The sequence below is a fragment of the Vulpes vulpes genome, chromosome 10, assembly GCF_048418805.1.
Source record: "Vulpes vulpes isolate BD-2025 chromosome 10, VulVul3, whole genome shotgun sequence".
NCBI lineage: Eukaryota > Metazoa > Chordata > Mammalia > Carnivora > Canidae > Vulpes > Vulpes vulpes.
In genome coordinates, this window is record NC_132789.1 from 84,036,304 (window position 1) to 84,063,353 (window position 27,050).

Sequence of the window (27,050 nt, forward strand, 5' to 3'; positions counted from 1 at the left end):
AATTTTTAATGCTTATCTGGTCCATAATAAATTTCTTCATTCTTAAAGATTAGGTCTTTGAAAGCAAGGCCAGTGCCTGCCTTCTCATGCTATCCTGGCAACATCGCAGGGGATATACAGAATTTTAGAGGCATGTGATACTTATTTGCTGAACAAATCAATGAATAGATTCAGCAGAGATGCACTTTTTAAATAGTATGATCCCCTCCTATATAAACTAATCTTAATATAAAAAATTATATTGTAACAGAACAGAGTAGTAACTGCTTATCTTTACCACTATTTAAACATATTTCACATTATTATCCTCTCAAAACAAATGCTGTACAAAACACTGAGGGAGAAATATAGAACAATTACATTTTGGAGTGTCTTATTTTTATGACAGATCTTCTTTTCAAAATAAAGAAGCAGCACATTCTGAAGAAACCATTTTTATTAGCTCTGCTAGTTCAGCTTTTAAGAGCCTCTCTGTCAAAATGTAAATCATTATTTTTTAATCAGTAAATAAAGTGCTCGGCAAACAACTTGACTTTTCTTCCATCTTTATTCTCTCAATATATTACAGAGAATTATTACTTTCCCTTATTAATCACTATAGTGAGTACGTATTTTATAATTCCATAAATCAATAAAAATATTTTAAAAATCTGTTAGAATTGGGTTAGCCTTTAAAAGGTATATTATCTGCCCCCAAAAATCATCTTAAGAGATACTAATGATATCAAATATCATACTATTTACTAGCAAAGGCTGAAAAACTGTTAGCAAGTTAGCTGGATGGTTTTTTGTACATTCTAGAAGTGAGTACAGAAGACTTTATTGTAACATAAAAAGCTTCCTCTCCCCATCTTCCCAATCACAACATTTTCCTGTGAAAATGGGGAGAAGGTGTTTATGCAGAAAGCCAATGAGCAGATGATCATTAGTCTCTAGGTTTTCAAATGAAAAAAGACTAAGTTATATGCCTTTGGTGGACATACTGGTTAATTGAAAGTAAATGAATTCAATAATATTTAACTTTGTGAAATCAGAATTTGAGGTAGATGGAAAAATGAATCCCAGAGAACAGGCAGGGACTTTATCTAGAAACACTGATCACCCCTTTCTAAGTTGACTTAAGTATGGTAAACCTATGATGCTTGGTTTTAAAAGTAGTTTGATCCTCTCTAATATTTCTTTAGTCCTCATTCCCTATCTTCCCTAACCCCAGAGCTCATTCTCTCTCCTAGAACCTGGCATTTAGGGTGAGAGAACATTTTGAGTACAGAGAGATGTTTTACAAGAGAATGTCCACCTTACACATTGGTTTTTTAAAATTAAAATTTGCTTTATTTATGTTTGTGTGTGTGATTTTTGGTCTGTTTTCAAAGTAGCTATATCAAAAATCTTGAATTCCAAAATAAAGCCTTAGCAGTTCTGCTCCAAGAAGCATGAAAAGTTACTTTCCTTTGTTAATTTGTTTACTGAAAACAAATGATTTTTAATTCTAAATATATGGATAACTTATATAACATGTGAACAAAAATCTGGGTGTTGAAAAATTACTATGATTTAAGGGATGCTCTACAATTAACATATGATTGTAATTGTTACGAGTCTGTATTGAATCTATTACACTCTGATTGCTATCTATACTTACAGTTCCTTTCTGAAAAATGAGATCAAAATGTTTCTTGTCAGAGATTATCAAGCTTTGTGCCCCAGGGATCTATAACCTGCCACACCAGCCTGGGTAAGGAAGGGGCAGTAGAGGCAAGGGCAGCCATTTGTCTATATCCTCTGGAGGACTCCAACCAACCAGAAGCTCCATTCTGATAGTCAACCCAGGCCCTCTCTTGGTAAGTTTGAGTACAGGATACTCAGCTGATGATGAGCTTAAGAGACCGAGAAGGCAATGCATAGAGACAGGTGTACTGAAAACCATGAGTAAGCAAAACACCAAGGGAGGGAAGGGAGAGATTGTTGCTTGAAAAGAAAGAAAAAATCAAAGAGAAAGTCCTAGAAACTGAAAACCTGATGTGTCCCAAATAATATTCCAGTATTTTCCAGAGACTAAAAGTGAAATTATCAATTTTCTTAAAATTCAACTCTATCGCCATGAGGTAACTTCAAAGAATATAATAATATGAAGCAGCATAAACAAAACAACCTCCCCCCCCACAAAAAAAAACCCTCCCCATAGTGTACCCAAGAGTTAGAAAACAATTGTGTATTACAGAAAACATCACTGAGTGTGTGGAACTGGAAGGCTGCTGTGGTCCAGCCAAAAGAGAAACTGTATCTGTGAGGTGCTTCTCAGAAAGACAAAGGGCGGCTCTGATGCCAGGTCTCCGGAGATCACCAGGGCCCATGACAAGCTATCCTGGCCGCAAAGGTCAGAAAGGCTAAGCTCTCCAGCCCCTTAAATAAAGAAGGGATGACAGTCTACCAGGACAGACTGCAAATGAAAAAGTTAAAGGAAACATGGAAGTAATGGGCCTCTGCATACCAAGCAGAATTTTTCCAACATCTCTGGGTTATATATCTAAAAAGACCCAAGGAGGATGCCTGGATGGCTCAGCGGTTAAGCACCTGCCTTCAGATCAAGGGATGATCCTGGAGACCCGGGATCGAGTCCCACATCAGGCTCCCTGCATGGAGCCTGCTTCTCCCTCTGCCTAAGTCTCTGCCTCTCTCTCCCTCTGTGTCTCTCATGAGAGACATGAATAAATAAATAAAATCTTAAGAAAAAAAAAAGAGTTTAAAAAGACCCAAGGGAAGCATCATAGTTTAGTAAGCTCACCAAGGCCTGAGTATGTGCCTAGAAATGTGTCTATTTTGGGGATGGACTGAACCTTTGAATTGAATGCTTCCACTGCTTCCGTTCTGTCATCAGTCAAAAGTAAGACCCCAATAAGAGTTTTAGAGGAAACCAATACAATTACATGTACATACTAATGGCAAATTATATAATCATAATAGCTAAAATTTGAAAGAAAAAAATGCCTTGGGATTGAGGAAATATAGTAAACCTTTAAATTCTGTTGGCTTTGGGACCAATGCTGAACTTTCCTCTATGAAATTTTGCAGGATAAAAATACCAGTTGTTTAATTCAAGTTATGTTCCTAGGCAATTAATATGGCTTAACTTATACATGAAGATTGAAAAAAACCCATACTTTCACTGATTCATAAAAATGTGTTATTTCCCCCTCCACTTTACTGTTCAACAGTTCTACTGAAATTCTTATTGTCTAAAAGCAAGAGGAATTAGACAGAAAAAAAAATCCAAGGAATGGTATTTCTTCATAAAACTCCGTACACAAGGGCTTTCTAAACCTATACAGACTACTGCATATCCTCCCTCAGGGGACCCTTAAAGATATAAAAATTGTTTTTCTTATTGGATTTCAGATATTAAACCTACTCTTCACTGGCGTTGATCCTGTAATTTCTCTCACCAGACCTTTGCTGCATGGGCGTTATGCAGGTGACCATGCCAACTTGTTGCAGTAAGTTGCTGGCAGGTACCGCCAATTTTCCTCAAGTAAGAAGATCCCTCTCCTTGGGCTTGGTGTGTCAGTTATGGTTCTATCATTCTCTGATCTTTGGGTCTTTTGTTTTTCACTCACTTCTCTGTTTTGGTTTTTAACCAAAACCAAGGTCTCTAACCTCCTCTTTTGTCCTCCATCCTGTCAAGCAAAAACTCCTTTGGTTATTGATCTGTAGGTCTCATTCTTTACCTCTTCTGCTCAACAGCAGTATTATTTTTAGGTTTCCCTTCTTCTTAGTTCAAGACCACGAACTCTATTTTCTTTAAGTTTTATTATAAAACATGTTCATGTTACTAAAAAAACTAGAAAAGGTAAAAGAAAAACTTTGTCTATATCCCTACCTCACTGACAAAGCCATTTGGGGTATTCTAAAACTTCCTCCTTGTCTGACTCCTGCAAGTCTTGTCCCATATAGCTGTAATCATAGAATAAGTAACCTAAATAATTTTGCACACTAATTTTTCATTATTACTTTTTTTAGAAAGTTTCTATGTTGCTATGAATTTTCATCGCCATAATGTTATTGGCTGATTAATACTGCATTATGTGGATGAATTTTAATTTACAGATTTTCCTCTCTGGTTCCATTCTCATCAGTAACGTACAAGAGTATCTGTTTCTTTGAACACTGCTAGCTTAGTGTTGTGTTTCATTCCTTTTCCACCGACCTTTCTGTCTCCAGAAAGCAACCATGATGTCTACTGTTGCTACTGCTTCCTGTGTCTGACATCCTTCTCTCTCATCATATGACATGTTCTATTCCAAGAAGAGAAGGTAGACCTGCCTGGTATGGCCACTGGTTAAAGAAAGCTCCTGCTAAACTGAGTGAAAGTGACTGCTGGCATTAAGGAAAGCTGCAGATACGCAGTGGAAGTAAATTGGAACCCAAATTAGGAATATCCTGTGGTTTGTAAAGTCTACATTTCTAAAGCTACAGGAAGCAAGTTTTAATATTTTAGAGTCCTCATTAAAGGAATGTGAAAATGGACTAAGCCTATATAATGAAAAATGAAATAAGAGGGGGGTGTGCATTGGCAAAGAAGAAAGACAACGGAATTAGAATCCTTACGTTGCATTTTTTAAGTCTCTAATGATATGATCTTGGATTCCAAGTTCCTCATCTGTAAACGGGAGGACTGGAATAGAAAAATCTTGATGATCCCCTCTATCTTCTATGGCCAGAGCACAGTCAATAGGAAATACCGCCCCCCCCCCCCCACCACCACCAAACTCATTCTTGGTCTGAGGGCAACTTGGCTTTAATGCTATGTTTTATATATTTTAGGAGAAGCTCTAAAAGGCATGTATAGATCATCCTCTTCAGAACACTGGCATGTAAAAGTGATTAATTCCTCTGGAGAAAGCTATGCAAAGCAGTAAATTCTCATGCATATGGAACCACGACTTTTTTAGATCTACTGATAGGGGCTAGAGCAAGAGTGGCAGGCCCAGCTTGGGGCCAGGAAAGCTGTTATTTTCCTTTCAATTTCTCTGTTGACATTCTCACATCTTCTGCTATATTTTCCTTTGCATGCAGCCTAAAGCTCAGCAGGATTTTAAAGAAAAGGAATAGTACTTGTGGTAGGAAGGAGGGAGAGGGTCTAGAGAAAAGGAAAGAGGCACATTTTATGGCTTTAATTTTTAAGAAGTAAAAATCTACTTGCTCTTCTCTCTCCCTCCACTTTCTAAGGTAGAGGCTAGCATGGGGACAACAGTTAGAATGACATGCTGGCCAGCTGGTAAGATAGGAAAAAAATTATTCTGAAGTATTTTGGATTCCTGAAGTCTTTAGAATGGGAAGGCTAATTTTGTTCCCAGAGTCATGATCACTCATCAACAGAAAATGCCTTCCAAATATTACATTGGGTTGGCAGCTGCCTTATCCCCCAAGAGAGGCAGCAGGGAAGAGAAGTGGATCAAAAGAAACTGGACAGCCCTGCTCTGTTAAGAAACTTTGGGGGGTGATCACCACATGTATAGATAGGCTTTAATTTGACTCGTTGTAAAACTGCTTCACACTAAAAGGTTAAAATTCATGTTATCATTTTTGAATATAATAGAACTGCTTGCGTTTCTTATTGCCCAAACTGAAACTAAAAGCGAGGCTTCGGGGCAGCCCGAAAAGTGGTTTAGTGCTGCCTTCGGCCCAGGGCATGATCCTGGAGACCCGGGATCTCTGCTTCTCCCTCTGCCTGTGTCTCTGCTTCTCTCTCTCCTCTCTGTGCTTCTCATGAATAAATAAATAAAATCTTAAAAAAAAAAAGTGAGGCTTCAAAATAAATTACAAAAGAAAAAGAAAAACAAAGTGCATGGCTGCAACTGGATAATTAGTAAAAGTTAAGGATTTATTTTATTTTATTTTTTAAAGATTTTATTTAGTTATTCATGAGAGAGAGAGAGAGAGAGAGAGAGAGAGAGAGAGAGAGGCAGAGACACAGGCAGAGGGAGAAGCAGGCTCCACGGAGGGAGCCCGACATGGGACTCGATTCTGGGACTCCAGGATCATGCCCTAGGCCGAAGGTAGGTGCTAAAAACCGCTGAGCCACCCAAGGATCCCCAAAACTTAAGGATTTAATGATCTATGAGCCAGAAGTGGTTAAATTATAACTTGTGCCTGAAGAAAATAGTATTTTCATAAATATTATTTTCCACTCTGCCTGTTTTTGACTCAGTGCTTCAAAACTCACAGTATGCCTTCGCTCTAGGTAAAACGTTTCACCCAAACCCACAGGACCTGTGTTGCATATGCAGAAACCAATGACAAACTATGTGAACTGTACTGGGTCCTGTGCCAAATCTCACTTACAGGTCATTATAGACACAAATGAAAAAGCAGGCTGTCGTGGCTGCCATTAATGGACAGTCTGGATTATTTTAAAAATGCCAATCTACAAATAGCAGACCTATGTCATACTACAGAGTGACACTGGACACAGGGTCCAGTGCCAGGGCCAAGGTCTGAGTTTTGGCTCCGCCAGTCCCTTGGCTCTGTGGCCTTAGGCTACTTCTTTAACCTCTCTGCGTCTCTGTGAACTCACTTCCAAGATGGACAGATTTAAGAGTATGTATCGCATATTGTTACATGAGGTTTGCCAAGGATGACACATCTAAAGGCCTAGCAAAGTGCTTAGAATGCAGAAGCCCTCAAAAATGCCAGTTAGTCATTCATTCATCCAACGAATAGCTACTGAACACCTACTTTGTGCCAGCCACTGTTCTAGTCACTGGGGAAAAAAAAAGCAATCAGCAAAACAGACAAAAATTCTTACCCTGATGGAATTTATATCGTAGCAGAAAATATCTCACTGAAAAGTGCTTATAATGATTTAGTATTATAGCTAAACCAGTGGGTTTGATGCCACCCAGGGTCCATTTAGCAGAGCCTGGGAACATCTTTAGTTGTCACAACCTGGGGAGAAGGGCTTGCTATCAGCATTTTAAGTAAAGACCAGGGATGCTGATACACAAACTACACTGCATGGGATGGTCCCCTGGAACAAAGAACTATCTGGCCCAAAATGTCAACAATGCAAATGTTAAGAAATCCCATTTTAAGGGTTATGTAAGGGCTTGGGTACTCCTTAACAAAACCCAATGAGGTAGGAATTATACGTATGGTTATTTTGTTATTTTATAATAACCAATAGTACTTATATTTATAGAATATAATAATGTAACATTTATAGTAATATTTATGTATTCAAATTTTACAGTATTTGTAAAGTTATATAAAATTTACATATAGACGCTTTAAAAGGTACCTCCAGTAGTGTGTATGTATACTTAAATTCAGGTTTTGGATTTTACAGAATTGATTTAGGGTTTATTTCACAACCAATGGCAGCACCCTTGTGCCATCTAGATTTTAAATGATTAATTTCTCCTGACCCTCCCTCACATATTTAAGAAGATGATCTTTGTGCCACATTTGCACTGATTCAGATAACAGAACAAGAGAACAGTGTGCTATACTAGAAACACCAGACCAAGAGTCTTGAGCCCTAACACCTAGCATTGTTATTTCGCTGGCTGTGGCATCTCTGGGCAAGTCAGCCTCTCTAGGCTGAGGTTCACCATCAGAAAAACATGGAGCAATAATGTCTTTCAGATCGCGTGTGAAAGGGCTATGGAAATCACAGTGAGCATTGCCACCACCCACCAAACCACTGACATGTACTGAGTGATCACTTTCTTCTCACTGCACAGGGACTCATTCAATCCTCATCCCAGCCCTTGTGGTAAGCATCTGATTACTGCAAGCTGAAGGTAAGGGAATGCAGCACGGAAAGGTGGTAACTTGCTTGAGGTTACAGGGTCAGGAAGTGCGGGAACAAGGGTTCCCACCTGGGCAGTATGGCTCTGGAGTCCATCCTCTTAACCAGCACGAGCCTCTCTGGCTGAGCTATAATGTGACATCTTCCGGCCACACTCTGACATGAGCAGGCTCAGCTGGCGACAGCCCACTCCTGATTTCTAAGGGCCGCTCTGCTCTGCATGCTGCCTTGTTTACCTCCTCATCCTGACTAGCCAGCCAGTTGGTACATTTATCAAAGCAAAGAAGGATGAAGTCTCATTTCTTTTTCAAATTACTTTATTTCTTTTAAATATTAGGTAATATGTATACACAATACATGCACTAAACACAATACAAAATTCAAAGGCATGGCAGAGAACACAGTGACAATAATTCTCCTGCCTGTCCTTGTCTCCCAGCCACCTCAGTCCTTTCTACTGAGACAACCAACATTACTAGTTCCTTGTAAACTATTCCAGAAATGTTCTATACAATATAAATTCTTTTCCTAAAACAGGTCACTTGTAGGAGACAAAACATCCTATTTTGCAACCTGTTTTTTTTCCACTAAATAATATTTTGAAGATCAGTCCATATACAGCTTCCTTTATTGTCTGAAGATTATCTGTAATTTATTGAACCAATCCTGAACACATGAATACTGAATGTATTTCTGATAGTCAACAATGTTATAATGACTTATTACTGTATCATTTCTTACATTGCAAAAATATACTTAGGATAAATTCTTAGAAGTGGAATCATTGAGTCAAAGGGTATGTGCCCCTTACCATTTTACTGAAATAGCTACATTGCTCTCTATAGGGCAACTGAATCACCTTATCCTTTCACCTAAAATGCACGAGATCACCACTGACTTTTACTTCTATATAATCAAACAATATATCATAAAAATGTTTTATTTTTGCCATTTGTAAAAAATATATCTCATATTTTTAATTTGCATTTCTCTTATGATTAGATTGAGAATCTTTTCATGTGTTTCAAGAACCAACTGTATCTCTTTTGTCTATAAAAGTTCTGTTCAATTTTTTTTTGGAGAGGGAGAGAGAGAGAGAGAGAGAGAGAGAGAGAGAATTTTAAGCAGGCTCCATGCCCAGTGTGGAGCCTTATGGAGGGCTCAATCTCACTACCCTGAGATCATGACCTGAGCCAAAATCAAGAGCTGGATGTTTAGCCAATTGAGCCACCCAGGTGCCCCTCAATCTCATTTTTATAGTAAGTTGGTTTCTTTTTCTATGGAATTACAGGAGCTTTTTATGGAAGAAATAAACCCGTTGTCTATAAGTGGCAAGTACTTTTCCCCAGTTTCTTATTTGCCTTTGCAGTATTATTTGATTTGTAAATACTGTTAATTTCCTCAGTTCTTTTCTTTCATAGCTTCTGAGTTTTATACCTAAAAAGGTCTTCTCCACTTGGAGAGTGTTAAAAAAATCCATGTTTTCTTTTAGTGCGTCTGTGGTTTTATTTCCAAGTTTAAAACTTTGAAAGACTACAATTTATTTGGGTGGATAGTATGAATTTGGATTCAATTTTTGTTTTCCAGATGGCTTCCCAGTTGTCACAACAATTTCTGTTGAATATCTATCCTTTTACTACTGATCTGGAATGAAAACTTTATCACATACAAAATTCTCATATTATTTTTATTTATTTATTTAATTTCTGTTGGTCTCACAATCAATAAACAAACAGATCTGTAAATTTTCTGTAGTTGTGTTATATGTTTTGCTATCTGGTAGAGCTAGTTGCCCTCATTATTTGTCTTTTCCAGAAGTTTGCTGGCTGCTCTTTAGGAACTTAGAATCACCCACTGGTATTTTTTTTTTTTTTTTTTAGATTTTATTTATTTATTCATGACAGAGAGAGAGAGAGAGAGAGAGAGAGAGAGAGAGAGGCAGGCAGAGGGAGAAGCAGGCTCCATGCAGAGAGCCGGAGGTGGGACTCGATCCTAAGTCTCCAGGATCACACCCTGGGCTGAAGGTGGTGCTAAACTGCTGAGCCACCGGGCTGCCCTCCATTGGTAATTTTGTAGGATTGTGTTATATTTATAAATTAATTCAGGGAAAACTAATACTTTTAGTATGCTGAATCCTCCCATCCATGGACATTGTATACTTCTGTGTTTGGTTCAAGGCTTCTAACCACCACTCACCTCCACCCCACCTTCCCTCACAACCCCTTGTCTTTTGGTGGGCTCCTATGACATTTTTAAGTGTTTTTCATATAGGTCTTCCTTTAGTACATTTATTCCTAGAGTTAGGAATGTATTCCTATCTGGTTAATGTTATCACATGTAGAGCTTATTTCTAAACAGACATTACAATAAAAACTGTTACAGCTCTATATAAAAAGTCATTCATTTTTATTTTGGTTTTGGATATGTTCCCAGTTCTCAAAACCTTAGCAAACTCAAGGTTGAAAACTTTCCTAGGACCACAGTCACGTAACATACTTCTTTTAAACTCTTGCTAAGAAAGAAATACTGAAATGTTTTAGAACAAGTATAGAACTTATGAGATTTTGAGAAATCTGCTCCATGTTAGCTTCATCTTAAATTTTGGGAGTATAGAGAACTTAGTGGTGTTATATGACATATTAACAATTTTTATTGAACTAAAACCCCAAAACTTACCTCCTAAATTCATTCCAGCTTGAAGACATTTCTGAAGTCTGCAGGCAGGACAATTCTTCCGTCGAATCTTATCAATGATGCAATCATTTCTTCCAGCACATAAATAGTTGTGTTGCCCTGAATAATAATTTTAAAAAAACTATTAAAGACTATTACAATAATATAAAGTATTAATAAGTATAATCAGATTATGAGACTTCATCTTTCCTGCCCTGAAATTTCTACAAAAAAATAGAAGACAAATAAGATTTACCAATAACATAGGCACAGGAATAGTCAGTTTAACATATATGGGATTTTAGATTACAGATAAGATTAATACTGCATATACTGACTTTCTTATACATAGAGCCACATTCCTCTAAACTGAAAGTTTTGGTAGCTGCCCAAGCCCTCTCAGGCAATGGCCCAACATTCATTTAGACATCACAGCAGCAACAAAGTGCATTGTTCAAAGGCTTTCCTGCAGTTGTTTAAGCTGCTATGCCTGTTCACCATCTATACACGTGATTTTAGTGGGAAGACTTTCAATTATACAAATGTTAATGTTTAACTATTTCATATTGTAGACCAAACTGTAACTTAAAATATTCAGATGTGGGAATACGCTTAGAGAGAGGCATCTACTGGCAAAATGTGAAATTGTAGCCTAGCTCTATTATTCATTTATTTAAAAAATTTACAGAACATCCACTAGGTACCAGGCACTGTGGATATAGCAATGAATGAGATAGTCAAAAGTCCAGGCTATCATTAATTTTCATTCAACTGGGAGGAAACAGTTAACAGACAAGGTAATTAGGTAAAATATACAAATGCTGGACAGTAGTAAGTGCTAGGGAGGGAGCATATAACATGGTGAAGGTGTGGGAAGATGTTGACATTTTAAAAAGAGTACAGAAGGCCTTACTCAAAGATGCTTTAACTAATGGTCTGAAGGAAATGAAGGCACTGTGTTGATATCTTGGGGAGAAAATACACTACATAGAAGGAAAAGCAAATGAGATAGGGACAGGGTTGGGGAGGTTACTTGGCATGTTTAAGGAATAGCCAAGTATGAAAGAACAGAAAGAATGAGTGGAAAAGAGGAGATAATGAAAAAGAGTTAATATGAGTCAGATCCTACTGGGCCTTAGTAAAGATTGTATTTAAGACTTGGACTTTAAGTGCGATGGAAAGCTTTGAGAAGAGAAATGACTTGATGTGATTTACATTTAGCGAGATCACCCTGGCTGCTATGTTGACAACCTACTCAACAGACTAAGACAGATGCAGGGAGGCCAGGTCACTGTGGCAGCAAGTGGCAGTGGTGTGAAGTGGTCAGAGTCTAGATGCATTTTAAAGGTAGAACTGCTAGCATCTGCTGATAGATCAAAGAGAAAGGGGAGTTAGAGGCGTTAAAATTCTTGGGTTGAACCCTTAAGAAAAATGGAACTGCCATAAATTGAAATGAGGAAGAGAGTTGGAGCATGTGGTTTATGGAAAACTACCCCAGTTCAGTTTTGGACATGTTAAGTTTGATATGCCTGAGAAGCATCTAAGACATTAGATACACAGGTCTGGAGTCAAGGGGAGGTCTGGGCTGGAGATGTAATCAGCTTGTAGTCATTATTTTAAGCCATGAGACTGGATGAGATCATATGGAGTGAACAGAGACTGGAATGAGAAGAGGTCTGAGGACTGGGTCATGGGTCACTGAAAACATGTAGACAAAGGAGAGAGGGAGTTTCATCGATTACTGTAAAGCAGTGAACAGGCTCTAAAGCACTCCCTTCAGTTTAGGACTATCATGCTCCCTTGGTTGAGACTTACTAAGTAAATTACAGTAAATACTCAATAAAAATAATGTGTGTTGCTTAATGTAATTAAAATAATTTAATCTAGAGCACATTCTCAGGAACATTATGGTAAATCTTAGTAATAATAACAATAAACAGTACTAGAATAGGGAAATCTATCAAAGAAATGAAAACCTATCATTATAATAATCTAATGATTTTTTTAAAAAATTGGAGGCTCTTAGTGAATATAAGTAGGTACAGATAATTACACAAAGGCAATCAATACCCTTGGTAAAGACTGTAACCGATTCATATAACATTTCATGATGCTGCATGGTATCTTAAATAGTTGGTTATCACTTTTAAAACAAAAATTTAAGGCCCTACTACAGAACTATCTTATTTAAGCCTTATTAACAACCCTCTGATATAGAAGGCAATTATTGTTATTATTGTTATTAGCTCACAAGAAAAACCTCATGCTAGCACTGGTAAAATGGGTTCCCAAAATGGTGGAATTGGAAGAATTCAGGAAGGCTGACAGTATCAGTGTGCCTTAAGGCCAGAGTCTTTCAAACATCAATTTGCAATATAATTTACTGGTGGTCCAACAGGATGCTAAAAGTGCTCTTTGGAACCAATAAGCAAAGGAACATTATTTGAATGAGGAACATTCTACTTTAACAGCCAGTATTTCCATTGGCAACCAGCATTCTGTGCCTTTTGCATGGTGTGAAACTGAACACAAAACCATAGATTTATCTATAACTCACACTGAATTGAACATACTTGAAAGTCCAACGAGAAAACTAAATGTAATTTTAATTGGTTTTAATTCAGCAAGTATTCATTGGGAACCTACTATGTGTACAAGGCTGCCAAACAATTGCATAAGGAGTTGGGGTAATCTAAGGTTCTTTCCACTTCTGTGAATGTGCAGTAAAATGTGACTAAGTCTCTTAGATTGCAGGCATACGGGAATGCATAAGAAATGACCACTGCCTTACATACACACTAGAGGATTTTCTTCTTTGGGTGTTCAAAAACAGAAACTTCCAAAGGCTGGGATATTTCCATATGGATTTTAAAAAATGAACACATCTTAAAAATCCATGTTACTGTAATAGCTACAGGATAACTTCCTTCCTACAGCAATATTTGAAATTGTGTACCTGATTTCTACCAACCAGTGTGGTCGCTGCCCCCAATTCATCTTCCAAAAATAGGATGAGAGCATTGTAAAAGACTGCTGCAGGAATGGCCTTAAGAGTTTTCAGATAATTCCTCATCATTTATATTTTTAATTGTGCAAACATTAAAGATTTAAATTGTACGTACAAAAATATGTAATGTGTGTCCCATTCCTCAATCTATATTAAAACATCAAAGTAACAACAACAAACCCACAATGAAAACAGGAGAATGCATCTAAAAGATCTAAAAACTTTAATCATGTCTTATTTAAGCTCTGTGTTGTCCTAGTATTAAGACTGCTAATCCTGAGTAAGTCACATTCCAGGCATTTTTAGGTAAATGATTTTCTATGATGCTAACTTAGGGAAGACAACCAGAATGTTGGGGACCAGATAGTGGAAGCTTTGGATGATAAGCTAAGGAACTCAGATTTTATTCAGCAGGTGATGGGGTGTCACTGAAGATTCTATTTTACATTATGTTGAGTCCAGAGCTATGTTTTAGAAACATTAATCTGAAGGTGATACTAAGTAGATAGAAAGGAAGTAGGACTCCATTAATAGTCCTCTTGAAAGTTCTCAAAAATGATCTCTGTGCAAATTAGTAGCTATATATTTGTCAGACTATATAGCAGTAGGAATAATCCCATGGTTAAAAAAAAAACTTGGTGATAAAGGAACAAAGATTTCTCATTCAAATTATATGTCCATTATGGGGAGAATTCCAGTTCTGGTAGTGGCAGAGCAGCTGGATTCAGATAGATCTCTCACAGATAACAATGATAAACTGTCCACAAAAGGAGTGAAAGATTTGAAGGCACTGGGGAGCAATCAAAAGCAGGCAGAAACTGGAAGAAAATGGACTCTTGAAAAAAGAAAAAAATTACCCTAGACAAGATTCACCTTTGAACAGCTCTTTCCTTGAGGGCCTTGTACACCACTCAGTGCAGGGTAAATAGAAACCAAGTAAAATTCTCAGTCTCATTAGTTTCAGAAGCAGAGAACAGACTTGGGAGCTGCCGGAGTAGCTAGGACTTGAAGAAGGATATTCTGGAAAGGGTGTCATGGGGGATGGAGGTAGATAAAATGTACATATTAAAACCCCCTAAACTTTTGGCTGAGCCCTAAACTGAACATGAAACTCCAAAGAGTACAGGGGTGAAACAATTTAATGTTGAAAGGGCTGAGCAGATTATTTCAGCTGCTGGCCATCACAAAAAGTTTGAATCCCACTTAATCAGAAGGTCTCATTAAATACCTCTGGCTTTCCATTGTAATACTAGAAGGTCCCTGCCTAGGAGGAAATATGGTATTCTAAAACTGAGACATTTACTCTAGGGTTAAAGGCACAATCGAAATAGACCTATCCTTAAAAAGTCTGAAGCAAAGGCTCGACAAGTTCACGGTGATTTGTCAGTAATTTAATGGACTATGAAAACAAAACTCAATACTCTTTGGAAAAATGTAACAGAATCTGGATTCTCCAGAGTTTAGAATACAATAATCAATAGAAATATTGATTATTGATTGATCAATAGAAATATTTAAAAACAGAAAAATATAAACCAAAGTCAATTGAAAAATTTATCAGTAGTAATAGACCCAGAAGTTGGAATTAACAGATAAAGGTTTAAAAATTGATATGTTAGGTTGTATAACAAAATATGATTAATAGGAATTAAGAACTACCAAAAGAGGTTTAGAAACTATAAAAACAAACAAAACCAGATGGATATCCAAGAACTGAAAAATATAGTATCTAAAATAAAATATTTATCGGTTAGAATTAACAATATATTGGGCACTAAACAAAAATGGATTATTGAAATTAAATAAATATAAGTAGAAATCATCCAAAAGCACAGAGAAAATAAATCATAGTACAAATGAACAAGGCACTAATAGTCTGTACTACGGCATTAAGTAATTTAATATGTGTGCAGTTGGAATCCCAGAAGCATAGAGAAAATAGGTCAGAAAACTACGAAAATTTTAAAATTTGATTAAAGCAACAACTTGAAAATCTAGAAAGCTTAGCAAATGCCCCCTTTAAAAGATAAATTCAAAGAAAAGCACTACAGCACAATATAGTAAGGTTGCTGAAAAACAAATATAAAAATAATTTATAAGCAGCCAGAGCCAAAAAATTACACTACATTAAAGAGAACAAGGAAAAGAATATCTGATTTCATATCAAAGCAATTGTGGCCAGAAGACAACATGTAATATCTTTAAAGGCCAAAAATCCAGAATAACCAATGAAAATATTTCTCAAAATGAAGGTGAAATAAATAAATTTTTGGATAAACTAAAGCTAAGGCAATTTGTTGCTTGTAGAATCACATTATAAGATATGAAAAAGGAAGTTCTCTTTGCTGAAGGAAAATGATACCAGATAAAAATCTGGATGTACTGAGAGAAAGGCCAGGACTGGAAATGATAGATGGTAAAATGTAAAAAAAAATTCTTCTTTCCCTCTAAAAATTCTTTCAAAGTCAAATGATTGTTTAAAGAAAGAAAAGAATAAAAATGTATTATGGGATTTATTAAATATGTACGAGTGAAATACCCAAAAACATAGCACAGAGAAGAAGGGATATAATGATATAAATGAAATTCTACTGCTGTAAGTTTCTTACATTAACTTAAAATGGTATACTTGGAATTAATTCAAGGTAGACAGTGATAAGTTAAGAGTACATCCTAAAATCCCTAGAGCAATAGTTCTCAAAGTATGGTCCTTGGACAAGCAACATCAACATAATGCAAGAATTAATCAGAAATTTAAATTCACAGGCCCACTCCAGACCTACTAACTCAGGAACTCTAGGGTGAGACCTAGAAATCCGTGTTTTATATAATCCCGCAGGTGATTCTGATGCACATTAATGTTTGAGAGACTGCCATGAAGCAGCCACTAGAATAGTAACACTATGAAGCATAGCTCAAGAGACAGTAGAGGTATAAAAATGACATACTAAAAAGTACTTAACCCAAAAAAATAGAAAAAGGAAAAACAAGGGAACAATTAACAGAGGGAACAAAAGGAAAATAAACACCAAGGTAACAGATATAAATCTAATATAGCAATAATTACATTAAATGTAAATGGTCTAAACACTTTGATTAGAAGTCATAGATGGTAGACTACATAAAAAGAAGACCGATGTATGGGTTAAGGTGCATTTTAAATATAAGACACAGACAGGCTGAAGATTAAAAGATGGGAAAATATACACAATGTAAAATGTAACACAAGAAAGCTGGCACAGCTATATTAAAATCAGACAAAATAGACTTCAAGACAAAGAGTATCACCAAAGAAACAATGTCATTTCATGATGATTAAATTGACAGATAATAATCCTAAATATAAGATGCATCTAATAGAACTTCAAAATTCATCGAGCAAAAATTGACAGAACTAAAAGGAAAAAAAGATAAATCCAAAATCACAGTTGGAGATTTAAGAACCCTTCTCTCCACAACAATTTCTCAGAACAATCATTATCTATCTAGAGAGACACTAAAGATATAGAAGATTTGAACAGTATTAGCAAACACTTTGACTCAATTAACATTTAGGTCATGCAATTACACAATACACATGTTCAAGTGCTCATGGAATGTTCACTGAAATAGAGCATATCCTGAGCTATGAAACAAGTGTCAAACTCTAAAAGGCTTAAATTAATGCACAGTATAGTTTCTCACCACAAAGGAACTAAATTAGAAATCAATAACAAAATACCTAAAAAAGCCACATATATGTGAAAATTAAGCAACATCCATCTAAATAATTTATGGATCAAAAAAGATCAAAATGGAAACACTGAATATTTCAAACTGAATAATGAAAATTCAACATATCAAAATTTGTTGGATACAGCTAAACAGTACTCCTAAAAGAACTTTTGGCTTTATATACTTATATTAGAAAAAAAAAAAAACGGTTTAAAATTGATGATCTAGGATTCTAATTTAAGATGCTAGAAAAAAGTAGAAACTAAACCCAAAGCAAAGAGAAGGAATGAAATATGGTGCAGAAATCAATGACAAAGAAAAATACAAGCAATAAAGAAAAATCAACAAAGCCAAAAGGTAGTTCTTTGTAAAGCCTAATTAATCAGGCAACAGCAGATAGGCTGGGAATTCTGCCCACGTCTTCTCACTTTGGGCCCCAGGCTGATGCAGTAAATACTTCAGTCTCATGGCACAGGGGCTGGTGAATCTACTTAGGAAATCTAAAACTCCAGCCCAGAAAGGACAATTCACTATTCATTGCTCAGATCTAGCCCAATGATCCCACTCAAGCACAAGGAAGGCAGGAATTGGAATCCTACCTTGTGCCCAGAAGGCAAAGATCTAGAAATATATGGAGAACCTCACTGAAGACTATCTCCATGAAGGGGAAAGGAGAACATAAAATTCGGCCTCTATATTAGTTCTTCCTGAAGTATTAGAAGACTTACATTATTGCTTTTTTTTTTTGGACAAATGGATTTTAATAGATACTGTTGAGACCTCTTTCCATAAATAGCCGAACTTTTAGAAATGTTAGTAAGAAGCTACTGAAGTGTAATACATTTCCTTTTAAATGAAAATAAGCATCTATGGACTATTTTAATAAAGAATATAATTCAGTGACCACCACCAAGTCCCAAAACCCTCAGCTATTTTATCAATGGTGGTACACTAATACATACATGTATTCAAGAATTTGTACTGAAAGAAAAAAGAAACTAAATTAAAAGCTTATAGGGGAAATGCAAATGTCCCACAACTTTCAAAGAGATTATAATTATTTTTCCTCATAAAAATTTAGAGAAAGTTCCATCTGGCTAGTTGGTAGCAAGCATGGTAATAGATACTGCAAAGGAAAAAAAAAAAAGTACAGTTCCACAACATGAAAGGAAATAAAAGCTTAAAGTAAATAGGATATGCTTTGGAGATTCCAAAAGATTTCTTTACATGAAAACTTTTGTACAAAATTGCTGAACATCCATCCATTAGACACTATGAAAAACAACACAGCACAAACAGCATACTTTCTGGCCCACGGTTGCTACTGAATAGAAGAATGAAGAAATGAATGTAAGCATAGTTGGGATCCCTGGGTGGCGCAGTGGTTTGGCGCCTGCCTTTGGCCCAGGGCGCGATCCTGGAGACCCGGGATCGAATCCCACATCGGGCTCCCGGTGCATGGAGCCTGCTTCTCCCTCTGCCTGTGTCTCTGCCTCTCTCTCTCTCTGTGTGTGTGACTATCATAAATAAATAAATAAATAAATAAATAAATAAATAAATAAATAAATAAATAAATAAATAAATAAAAATTAAAAAAAATTATGAATGTAAGCATAGTGATACATTCAATCATATACAACATGCAGAACTTAAATGTTCATACAGTATGCTGTATATAGACAAACCAACAGTAATGAATGTTCACAGAATGCCTTCTGACTCCCAGGTAATTGACTTACAAAAGATCCATGCATACAAAATCTTTTCTGCTTATCTCCAGCATTGTACCCTTTAGACTCTCCTACACACACTGACACATACACACAACAATGGAAAAAAAAGAGCTCTCCGAATTGGCTAGTTCTGTGAGAGGCAAAGCTTAAACCAGGGTCAGAATCCCACAGAGGATGAGTGTACCTTCCTAAGTAATTCTAAGTAATTCCCTGATGCAGCCCACATCATGCTCCACTGAAGTGGGTTAGGTAGCCATTCCAGAGCCACTTGCATTTAAAAGCATCTTGTTTTAAGAATGAAAATCTGTTCAGTAGAGCTCAGGGAACTTTAGTCACTCATCCATCTGTGTGTACTAGTTCAATGTACCTCCCGCCTGAGGAAGTGGCAGCTTTTGGGACAAAAGGCAGTAATTCTAGAAAACAGAAAGCCACCACAGTTAGAGTAAATCTGGATGGGATACCAGGAAACTTAGTTAGTACATGTGTAATATAAATTCACCGGCTTGCAGACAAACCAGAAGTACTTCAATCAAAGAGAAAATGCCCATGGACTTTAAAAAACAAGGCTGAGTTCAAAAATTTAAAAAACAAATCAACAATATTTTTTCTTACTGTTCTCAACTATATATAGTATTGCTTTTTAACTGTAGAATAATTCAGAGAATGACTAAAAATTAACATCATTGTTTTAAAAGTTACTGAACTAAAAAAATGCCTTTTAAAATTTTCAATTACTTTGAAATCAAGAACCAAGTTTTTGTTGTACTTGGGCTGGTCCCAAATGAGAAAATACAGATTGGATGACATATGGGTCTTGCCTTAAAGCATCAATAATGCTAGAACGGAAAGAGTGGAAACATGGAAGGCAGCGGGGAGGAGATACAGTGGGAAGGGCACAGCTTTGTCACCAGAATCGCACCTGGGTCCCAACTCTACCTCAGTCAATAGGGAGCTGTGAGATTCTTGGCCAATTTGCTTAACCTGTTCTGAGCCTCAGCTTTCTGATCTATAAAACGGACACAGTAATGCCTGCTTTGTAGGTTGTCAGATGGATTCAAATTAATATATATAAAGCAAGAAGCACAAAGCCAGGCCGGAGGAAAAAACTAAAAAAAAAAAAAAATGATGATGATAGTGATGTTACCCATCTTTTTCTTTTTTTTTATTATTAGCTTGGTCTGAAAAAAAAAAAAAAGAAGTAAAATGAGAAAATCCAAAGAACAAACATAGCCAAACTCTTAATGAAATATGTCAGTGAGGAACTTCCTGTGGGAAGAGACTATCACCACTGAGTGAGGAACATCTGTAGATGAAGAGCGCCCACTTGAGATGATACAAATACCATTCAGCTCCGATCTCATCTTCAAGCCTTCACTTCTTCAACAAGATGGCAAGGGTGTAAGACTGGAGAGTGATATCCTTAGGGTAAACACAGGACAAATTGCCAGGATTTGGATCTGTCTTTAGTTCACCTAAGAATTCTAGACAAAGGGGATCCCTGGGTGGCGCAGCGGTTTAGCGCCTGCCTTTGGCCCAGGGCGTGATCCTGGAGACCCGGGATCGAATCCCACGTCGGGCTACTGGTGCATGGAGCCTGCTTCTCCCTCTGCCTGTGTCTCTGCCTCTCTCTCTCTCTCTGTCTCTCTGTGTGACTATCATAAATAAATTAAAAAAAAAAAAAAAAGAATTCTAGACAAGGACCCAGGATCCTGAGTGGTAGGACTCTGGAAAGTTAAACCTTCCTGGTCCTGTTGCTCCTCATACATTTTATCTGTTTTCTAGTGTTACTTAACATCAAAATTCTTAAAAGTAAGGAGGCACATGTTTTAAAGGCAAAACATGGTCCAATCCCTCCACAACCTTTCTAGAGGGTGGACAAGGCTGGGGAAACTTAAATGACTAACATAAATCATGTGGGATTGAAGTCGTAGGACTTTAAAGGAAGTGATTATACTGGGAAGAGAGGGAAGAGGAAGGCTTTGTGCAGAAAGTAAGCATCTGAAGTAAGCCTCAAAAAATGCTGTGGATTTGAGACAGGGAGAGGATAGGCACACAGGCATCCCAGGCAAAGGATGGGGGCAGGGAACAGCAGAGACATAGTTAGATGGGGTGGTGAGCAACTGGTCTGGTCAGCTGAGGGCCAAGGAAGACACGGGCACAGAGCAGGAACATGTTACATCTATACATCCTGCTGGCCAGAGGACCTCCAGGGAGCTGTCAACACTGGGGTGGCTGCTGAGCCCTCTCTTTCATGTTGTAGACGCACTCATCCACCTAACTCAGTGGACATCCCCACCTGAAGGTCTCTGACATGTCAAATCCTCCACGTTTACAAATCAGGCATAATGTGCCCACCCCACAGACAACCCTCTTCCAGGTGCTTATATTCCCCTACCCTTAAAGCTATAAGCAGTTATTGGAACTAGAAGCTTCAGCCTTACTCTTGATTTACACCTCACCTACCTCCCTGCAAACTCCTGCAATTCTCAATATTTAACTGGCCATCAGGTCCTGAGGATTCTCTGCCCTGAGTTTCTCTTGAATCCTACCTATGTCCGCCAGTGTTTTCGCCCCTGATTTCAGACTCTGTTGGTTACATTTCTGAATTACAGTGTTTGAATCCCTCCTCACTATCTGTGTGACCTGAGACAAGTACACTGGTTTCCTCATTTGTTAAATAGGAATTATCAAAGTGCCTAGCTCATGAGTTACCGGGAAGATGAATATGCCATATAAAGTACTCAGAATACTCCCGGGCATCTGGAAAGGACCCTGTGAATGGTAGCTGTTATTATGGTATCATTGCTATTAGCATGCATTATTGCAGATTATTATTATTGTAACTAGTTGACCTTGCCTCTACCATGTCCCCACTTCTAAATCAGATGATCCTTAAACTTTAATTTGAAAGCTTAGTCTAAAAGAAATGAACTCTAACCTAGACTTCACTATCTTAGAACACAAAGAGAAGAGCTCCCTCTGGTTGAAATGGCCCCGAGGGCCCTCCCTAGTGTTGCTCCCCATTCTGCACCTGCCAGTGACCCGGAGGCTGCGAACCCAGCGCTCCCGTGAGCACACACGCAGAGCCATGAGCCTCCGCCTTCCGGACAGCTGCGCGGTGATCCTACAGAATCACACATCTGATCGTTTCATCCTTCCGATTAAAGGCCTTCTCGGGTCTTTCACCACCTAAACTTCCAAGTCCAAACTCTTCTGCATCTTATTCAAAGTGACATGGAGCCACTGGGGCACAGAGAGAGGAGGCGGGCTGGCTGGCAGAGCTCAAAGACCTGCTCAGTGCAACTTACTGCTATTTCAGGAAAAGTAAGCAAAGCTGGGGTCAGAGGCATCTGATACTGTAACATTGGACTGTTATTTCTACTGGTGTTTTAGTTCTGGTGTGTTTTTTTTTTTATTGTCATTTGATTGATATTATGATCGGTATGAAAGGCATTGTATCTGGCAGCTTATTTTAAGAAAATGGGAAAATGCAGAGGATTGGTCACCTTTTAGATTTCCTCTCTCTTCACAGCTACCTACAGGCATATAGGTCAGTCCGGAATTACAAACCATCCTTAAGAGACATCCTAAAAAACTGCAGATGGGTAGCTCGGGGTGCAGCCAGCATCCCCTGCCTGTCTGCCCCTGGCTGTGTCCAGCCCTAGGCTGTGGCCACACCTGTGGTACATCTTCCCCTTTACCTCTTTGTTTTGACCTTAGGAAGGAGTGCTATTTCTGCTTCTCTCTGGCTCGACTACCTTCATATTCAGTGATATCTAAGGATAAATAAAAATACTTATTTTTCCAGATGTAGTTAGAGGACAACAAGAACTCCTCTCTTGTTCCACCTGGAAGGTAGGCCATAAGCATGACTGATACCGACTCAAACACTAAAGTTCTCAGGTAAAATTAGACATAGAAAGAATCGGGTTCCAGAAGCCCCAGTAACATGCTGAACATCTACAAATACTTATCTGAATTTTTTTTTTTAAAGGATGCACAAAGGAGAAGAGGTAGTTGAACTCAATCTGATGAGCAGGCATTTAATGTGACGGGATTAAAGTGATTCTAGACTGAACAGAATGCCCCAAGTTCTGCATTTTGAAAAACTGACTTATCCTAACACTTTGGGAGCACGTCCCTTTACAAATTGGGGACAGACTGGAGAAAGTAAGGACACACCAAACAGGACATTTGCCCCTGCCCAGGCATCCAGATCTTTCTACCTCCCTAAAGAAGCTGTGTCTAGGGCCTCAGGTTGGGTCTTCCAGACAAGAACACTTCGCCCACCCCCTAGCTCCTCCATTACTATTTTCCCCTGGGGGAGACAGCTCCATGGATGCCACGCTTCAGGTCTCTACTGCCTTTACTTACTCTGCCTTGATTAGGAAGTCTGACAAGAATAAAGCTGACTGTTTGGCTAAGCATCTTCCTCTTGGGGGGAAAGTGCAGCCTCCAGTATCAGGAGGCCTGTCCTGCTCGAGCTTTGCCTGTACCTGCACATCTAATTCTGGGGCTCAGATGGCAGCACCCCCTTTTTGCTCTTACCGCTCAGCCACATCTAACAACTTATTTAACCCCTCCCTCAAAAGCTGATATTTCATCTACCACCAGCTACTGCTTATTTCTTAATTTGTTCACCACCCAGGTGGGGAAATGTGGTGCTAGTTCACAGGTTTCTTAGTGATAAAGGGAGAACCCAACACCAGAGTCCCTGAGACACAGACCTCAACAACAGAGACTCAGTACCAAGTGGGTTTCCCTACGTGAATTCTGCGACTAGGTCCTATGATCCTTCTCCATCTTCTTCCATGGAATCCTGCTCCCTGATTCCTGACTCCTCAGATCTGCAGCATGGTACAAGGCAGGATGCCCAGAGCATATGGACACGTGAGAATTCAAATGTTGGGGTGCAAACCTCTTGATGACAGTTAAGACATATTTTATATCCTTTTCTTTTATTGTTTTCATTTTCCTTTTAAAAAAACAATCTGTCAAAGAGATTTCACCAAAGGATCTCATTTTCCTTTAAAATTTTATTTCCACACTTACCATGCTACGTGAAATGCAATTTTCTTTTTCATGTCTTGAAACTACAAATTTTAACTAAAAGGGGGCAGAAACAAATAACAGTTTAATATTTATCACTATTTGAAACATGTCTCTTAATAATTTGCTATATGCCCAAAACCATGAACAAATCTAATGGTTTTGTTGTTGTTGCTGTTATGAAAACCTGGGAATTCTGTGCTTCAGCAGAAAACCAAACTTTCTGAGTCCTCTTTATGTACCTACCCCTGATGGGTAGTCTAGAGTATCTAGACTTTATGTATAATGCAGTTTCCCTTTTTCTGAAAAAGGCATTCATTTTCAGAAAGATAATTTCACTTTTTAGAATTAACTTTTTACTTAAATTTCTTTCTCATTTTTAAAGGCCCATTTGTTATCCTGCTAAAGGATTTTTTTTTTTAAGGCAGTTGACAACTGCCCAGCAACAGCAGCCTGTGTTTGCAGTCACTATTTTGGGCTACATCACATGTCACTTACATAACCTTGTTTAACTGCTCTTGAACTGGTTTGAACAACCTGGGAAACAGATTAGGGCAGTCCCTGCAAATTCCCTCCTTGCAGATCCTGATGGGTGATTTCCCATTCCCCTGCCCCCATCTTATAATGCTGCAAAGTGAATAAGACGGTGTCCTACAAGAACTGGTTATTCATTGTCAGAGCCAGCTAAAACATTTGATAATTAACTTCCTCTGCTCAGTTTAAACCAGTCTGGTCTGCCCATAATAAACCAATGAACAATGATCCCCTGCTGCTGGCGTTTATGAGTGAGCCTGGATTAACATGCTTTAAAATGCCAGGGTTGGAGGGGGGGGAACTCACTTGAGAAGTATAGGTTGCCTCTGCCACCTTTAAACACAAATCTTTTGAAGTTATATTTTGAGGATTCTAATATTTTAGTTTAGAAGTCAGATTGGACTTATTTTTTTTTCCCTGAAGTGTTTCAAGAGTTCTTCCCATGTGGGTAAGCATGAAATTCCCAGATAAACATTCTTCTTGGTGTGAAAGGTGTTAGTTTTTCACTTAAACAAATATAACTTCTAATTATCATGACTTACATTTTAAGGCACTCTGTATATTTTGGTGAAAGATAATCAAAGAAAATACATGACAAAAGCCAAGTGCAATAAGCTTTTAACCTTGAGAAACATTTATTACGATGTGCAATAAGAAAAGACAAGTACATTATTGACAAGGAACAAGGAACATTTCTTTTAGGAGGAGTGAGGACTGACATCCTATACACATTCAGCAGTAGGAATTTAACATAGTTGTACTTCACTATGCAAAAACATCTGTTATCTAGATAAACTTTCTTTTAAATAAGTTATTCAGGGCACTGGGCAGGGAATTAACATCTGTTGAATTCCTATTATGTGACAGGTGCTTTACCAATCATATAATTTAATCCTTGATTTAAAAATGCTATGGGATTTGGGAATGAATCCTATGAGATTTTCTCCACTTTGTCAATGAAGCCACACAGGAGGTTAAATCACGCACTAGCTTAGCTGGGCTTTTCTACTTGGTGCTCTTTCATGACAGCATTTACTCTTTCTATGGCTCCATACATATTAGAAGTATCCATAAGATATTTACACCTAGGGGGTAAAATGGAACAGAAAGAATCTTTGCACCAAAAGACATTTGGGCTACCATATAAAGGATGACTTGGATACTAAAATATTAACTACTCTGACACCTGGGAAGGGAAATGGCATGAATTCGGGAATATCTACAAGCCTAAGCCTCAAGTGATATTATACAGGATGGCAAACTTACATACTGTCTAATCCACCACTTTTTCCTAGTCCAAATGTACCTGTAAACCCCCAGATCCTTAGGCCAACATGTTCACAGTTGTGCAGAATTGAATCCTGTATGCTGGGTTCTTAATGATCAGATTTCATTCACTTTTGCCCAAACAGCAAATTCCCTAAGATCTTAAAAGTAGAAATGAGGTCTGGCAGAAAGAAGGGGTCTTGTTCAGCCACCCTGGCCTCAAACTATTTGTTAAGATTTGAAGGTCTCAACACAGCTCAGTGGGTCCTTATTTGCCATCTGAGGCATAGCCTGGTTTCTAAACACCCTTCCAGCTCTAAACCCAAATGAAACGCAGATGAGAACTGTCTTGGTAACAGAGAACAACTGGTCATAAACTTAAACTGACTGTCTAAAGGTTTGCTTAAAAAGAAATTATGAAACTATTTGATAAGAGGTGTTTTTGCTCACCCACATTAAATTAGACTAATTTGTGTATATAGTGATGTAATGGCATGCGCGTGGTACAAAATTCAAGCAACATCATGGGTCATATGACGTAAGGTTCCGTCACCACTATCCTCTGGCCACCCAGTTCCCTTCCCCAGAGGCAATCACTATTATCAATGCCTTTGTAGCATTCCAAAGGCTTTCCAGGACATGTGTTTTTTTAAGCACAGTGAGCATGTTGTTTGTTAAGCACTATTAATTCAATATGTCTGCTTGTAATTTTACTAATTGACACAACAAATAGTTGTTGGATGCCTATTATATGCCAGTTATTGTGATGAGCACAGGGGCTGAGACATAAATAAGGCAAGGCCCCTGTCCTCGAGGGACTCATACATGGTCCAGTGTGGGAGACAGGGTGCTAAGCAAATCAAACTCCGGAACAAGACCAGCATGTGGGCAGAGTGCTATAGGGACATGGAAGAAGAATGGCTGTGGTTTCAGAAGTCAGAGAGGGCTTCCGAAAAAAACACCACCAGGCCAACTTCCTGAGGAATATTCCTTGGATGGAAAGAGAGAGTTTTCTAACAGAGAAACAACGTATTACAAAGTGAACGCTGTCAAAAGGTATCAGGCATCATATATAGGGGTGGTTGAGCTTGGTGTGGCTGGAGCACAGGAAGTGTGTGTGGAGGTGGTAAAAAACAAGACTGTGAGGATGTGCCATGCCATGTTATGTTGTCTGGATATGGATCTTTAGGCAATGGGGAAGCCAGTCCAGGTCTAATTTGTGTTTTAGGAAGTTCACAGGGACAGCTCAGCGGGAAATATCCAG

General features: G+C 38.0%; 1 protein-coding gene across 4 annotated transcripts in view; it reads right to left on the bottom strand.

The window, feature by feature from the left end:
* The window catches only part of NR3C2 (nuclear receptor subfamily 3 group C member 2), a 329,868-nt gene that overhangs the window by 86,873 nt on the left and 215,945 nt on the right, over positions 1-27,050 (bottom strand). For all 4 annotated transcript variants that reach the window (XM_072724792.1, XM_072724793.1, XM_072724791.1 and 1 more), the window contains exon 4: positions 10,487-10,603. In XM_072724792.1, coding sequence (XP_072580893.1) covers positions 10,487-10,603 — 117 coding nt within the window. The remainder of the gene's footprint in view (positions 1-10,486; positions 10,604-27,050) is intronic.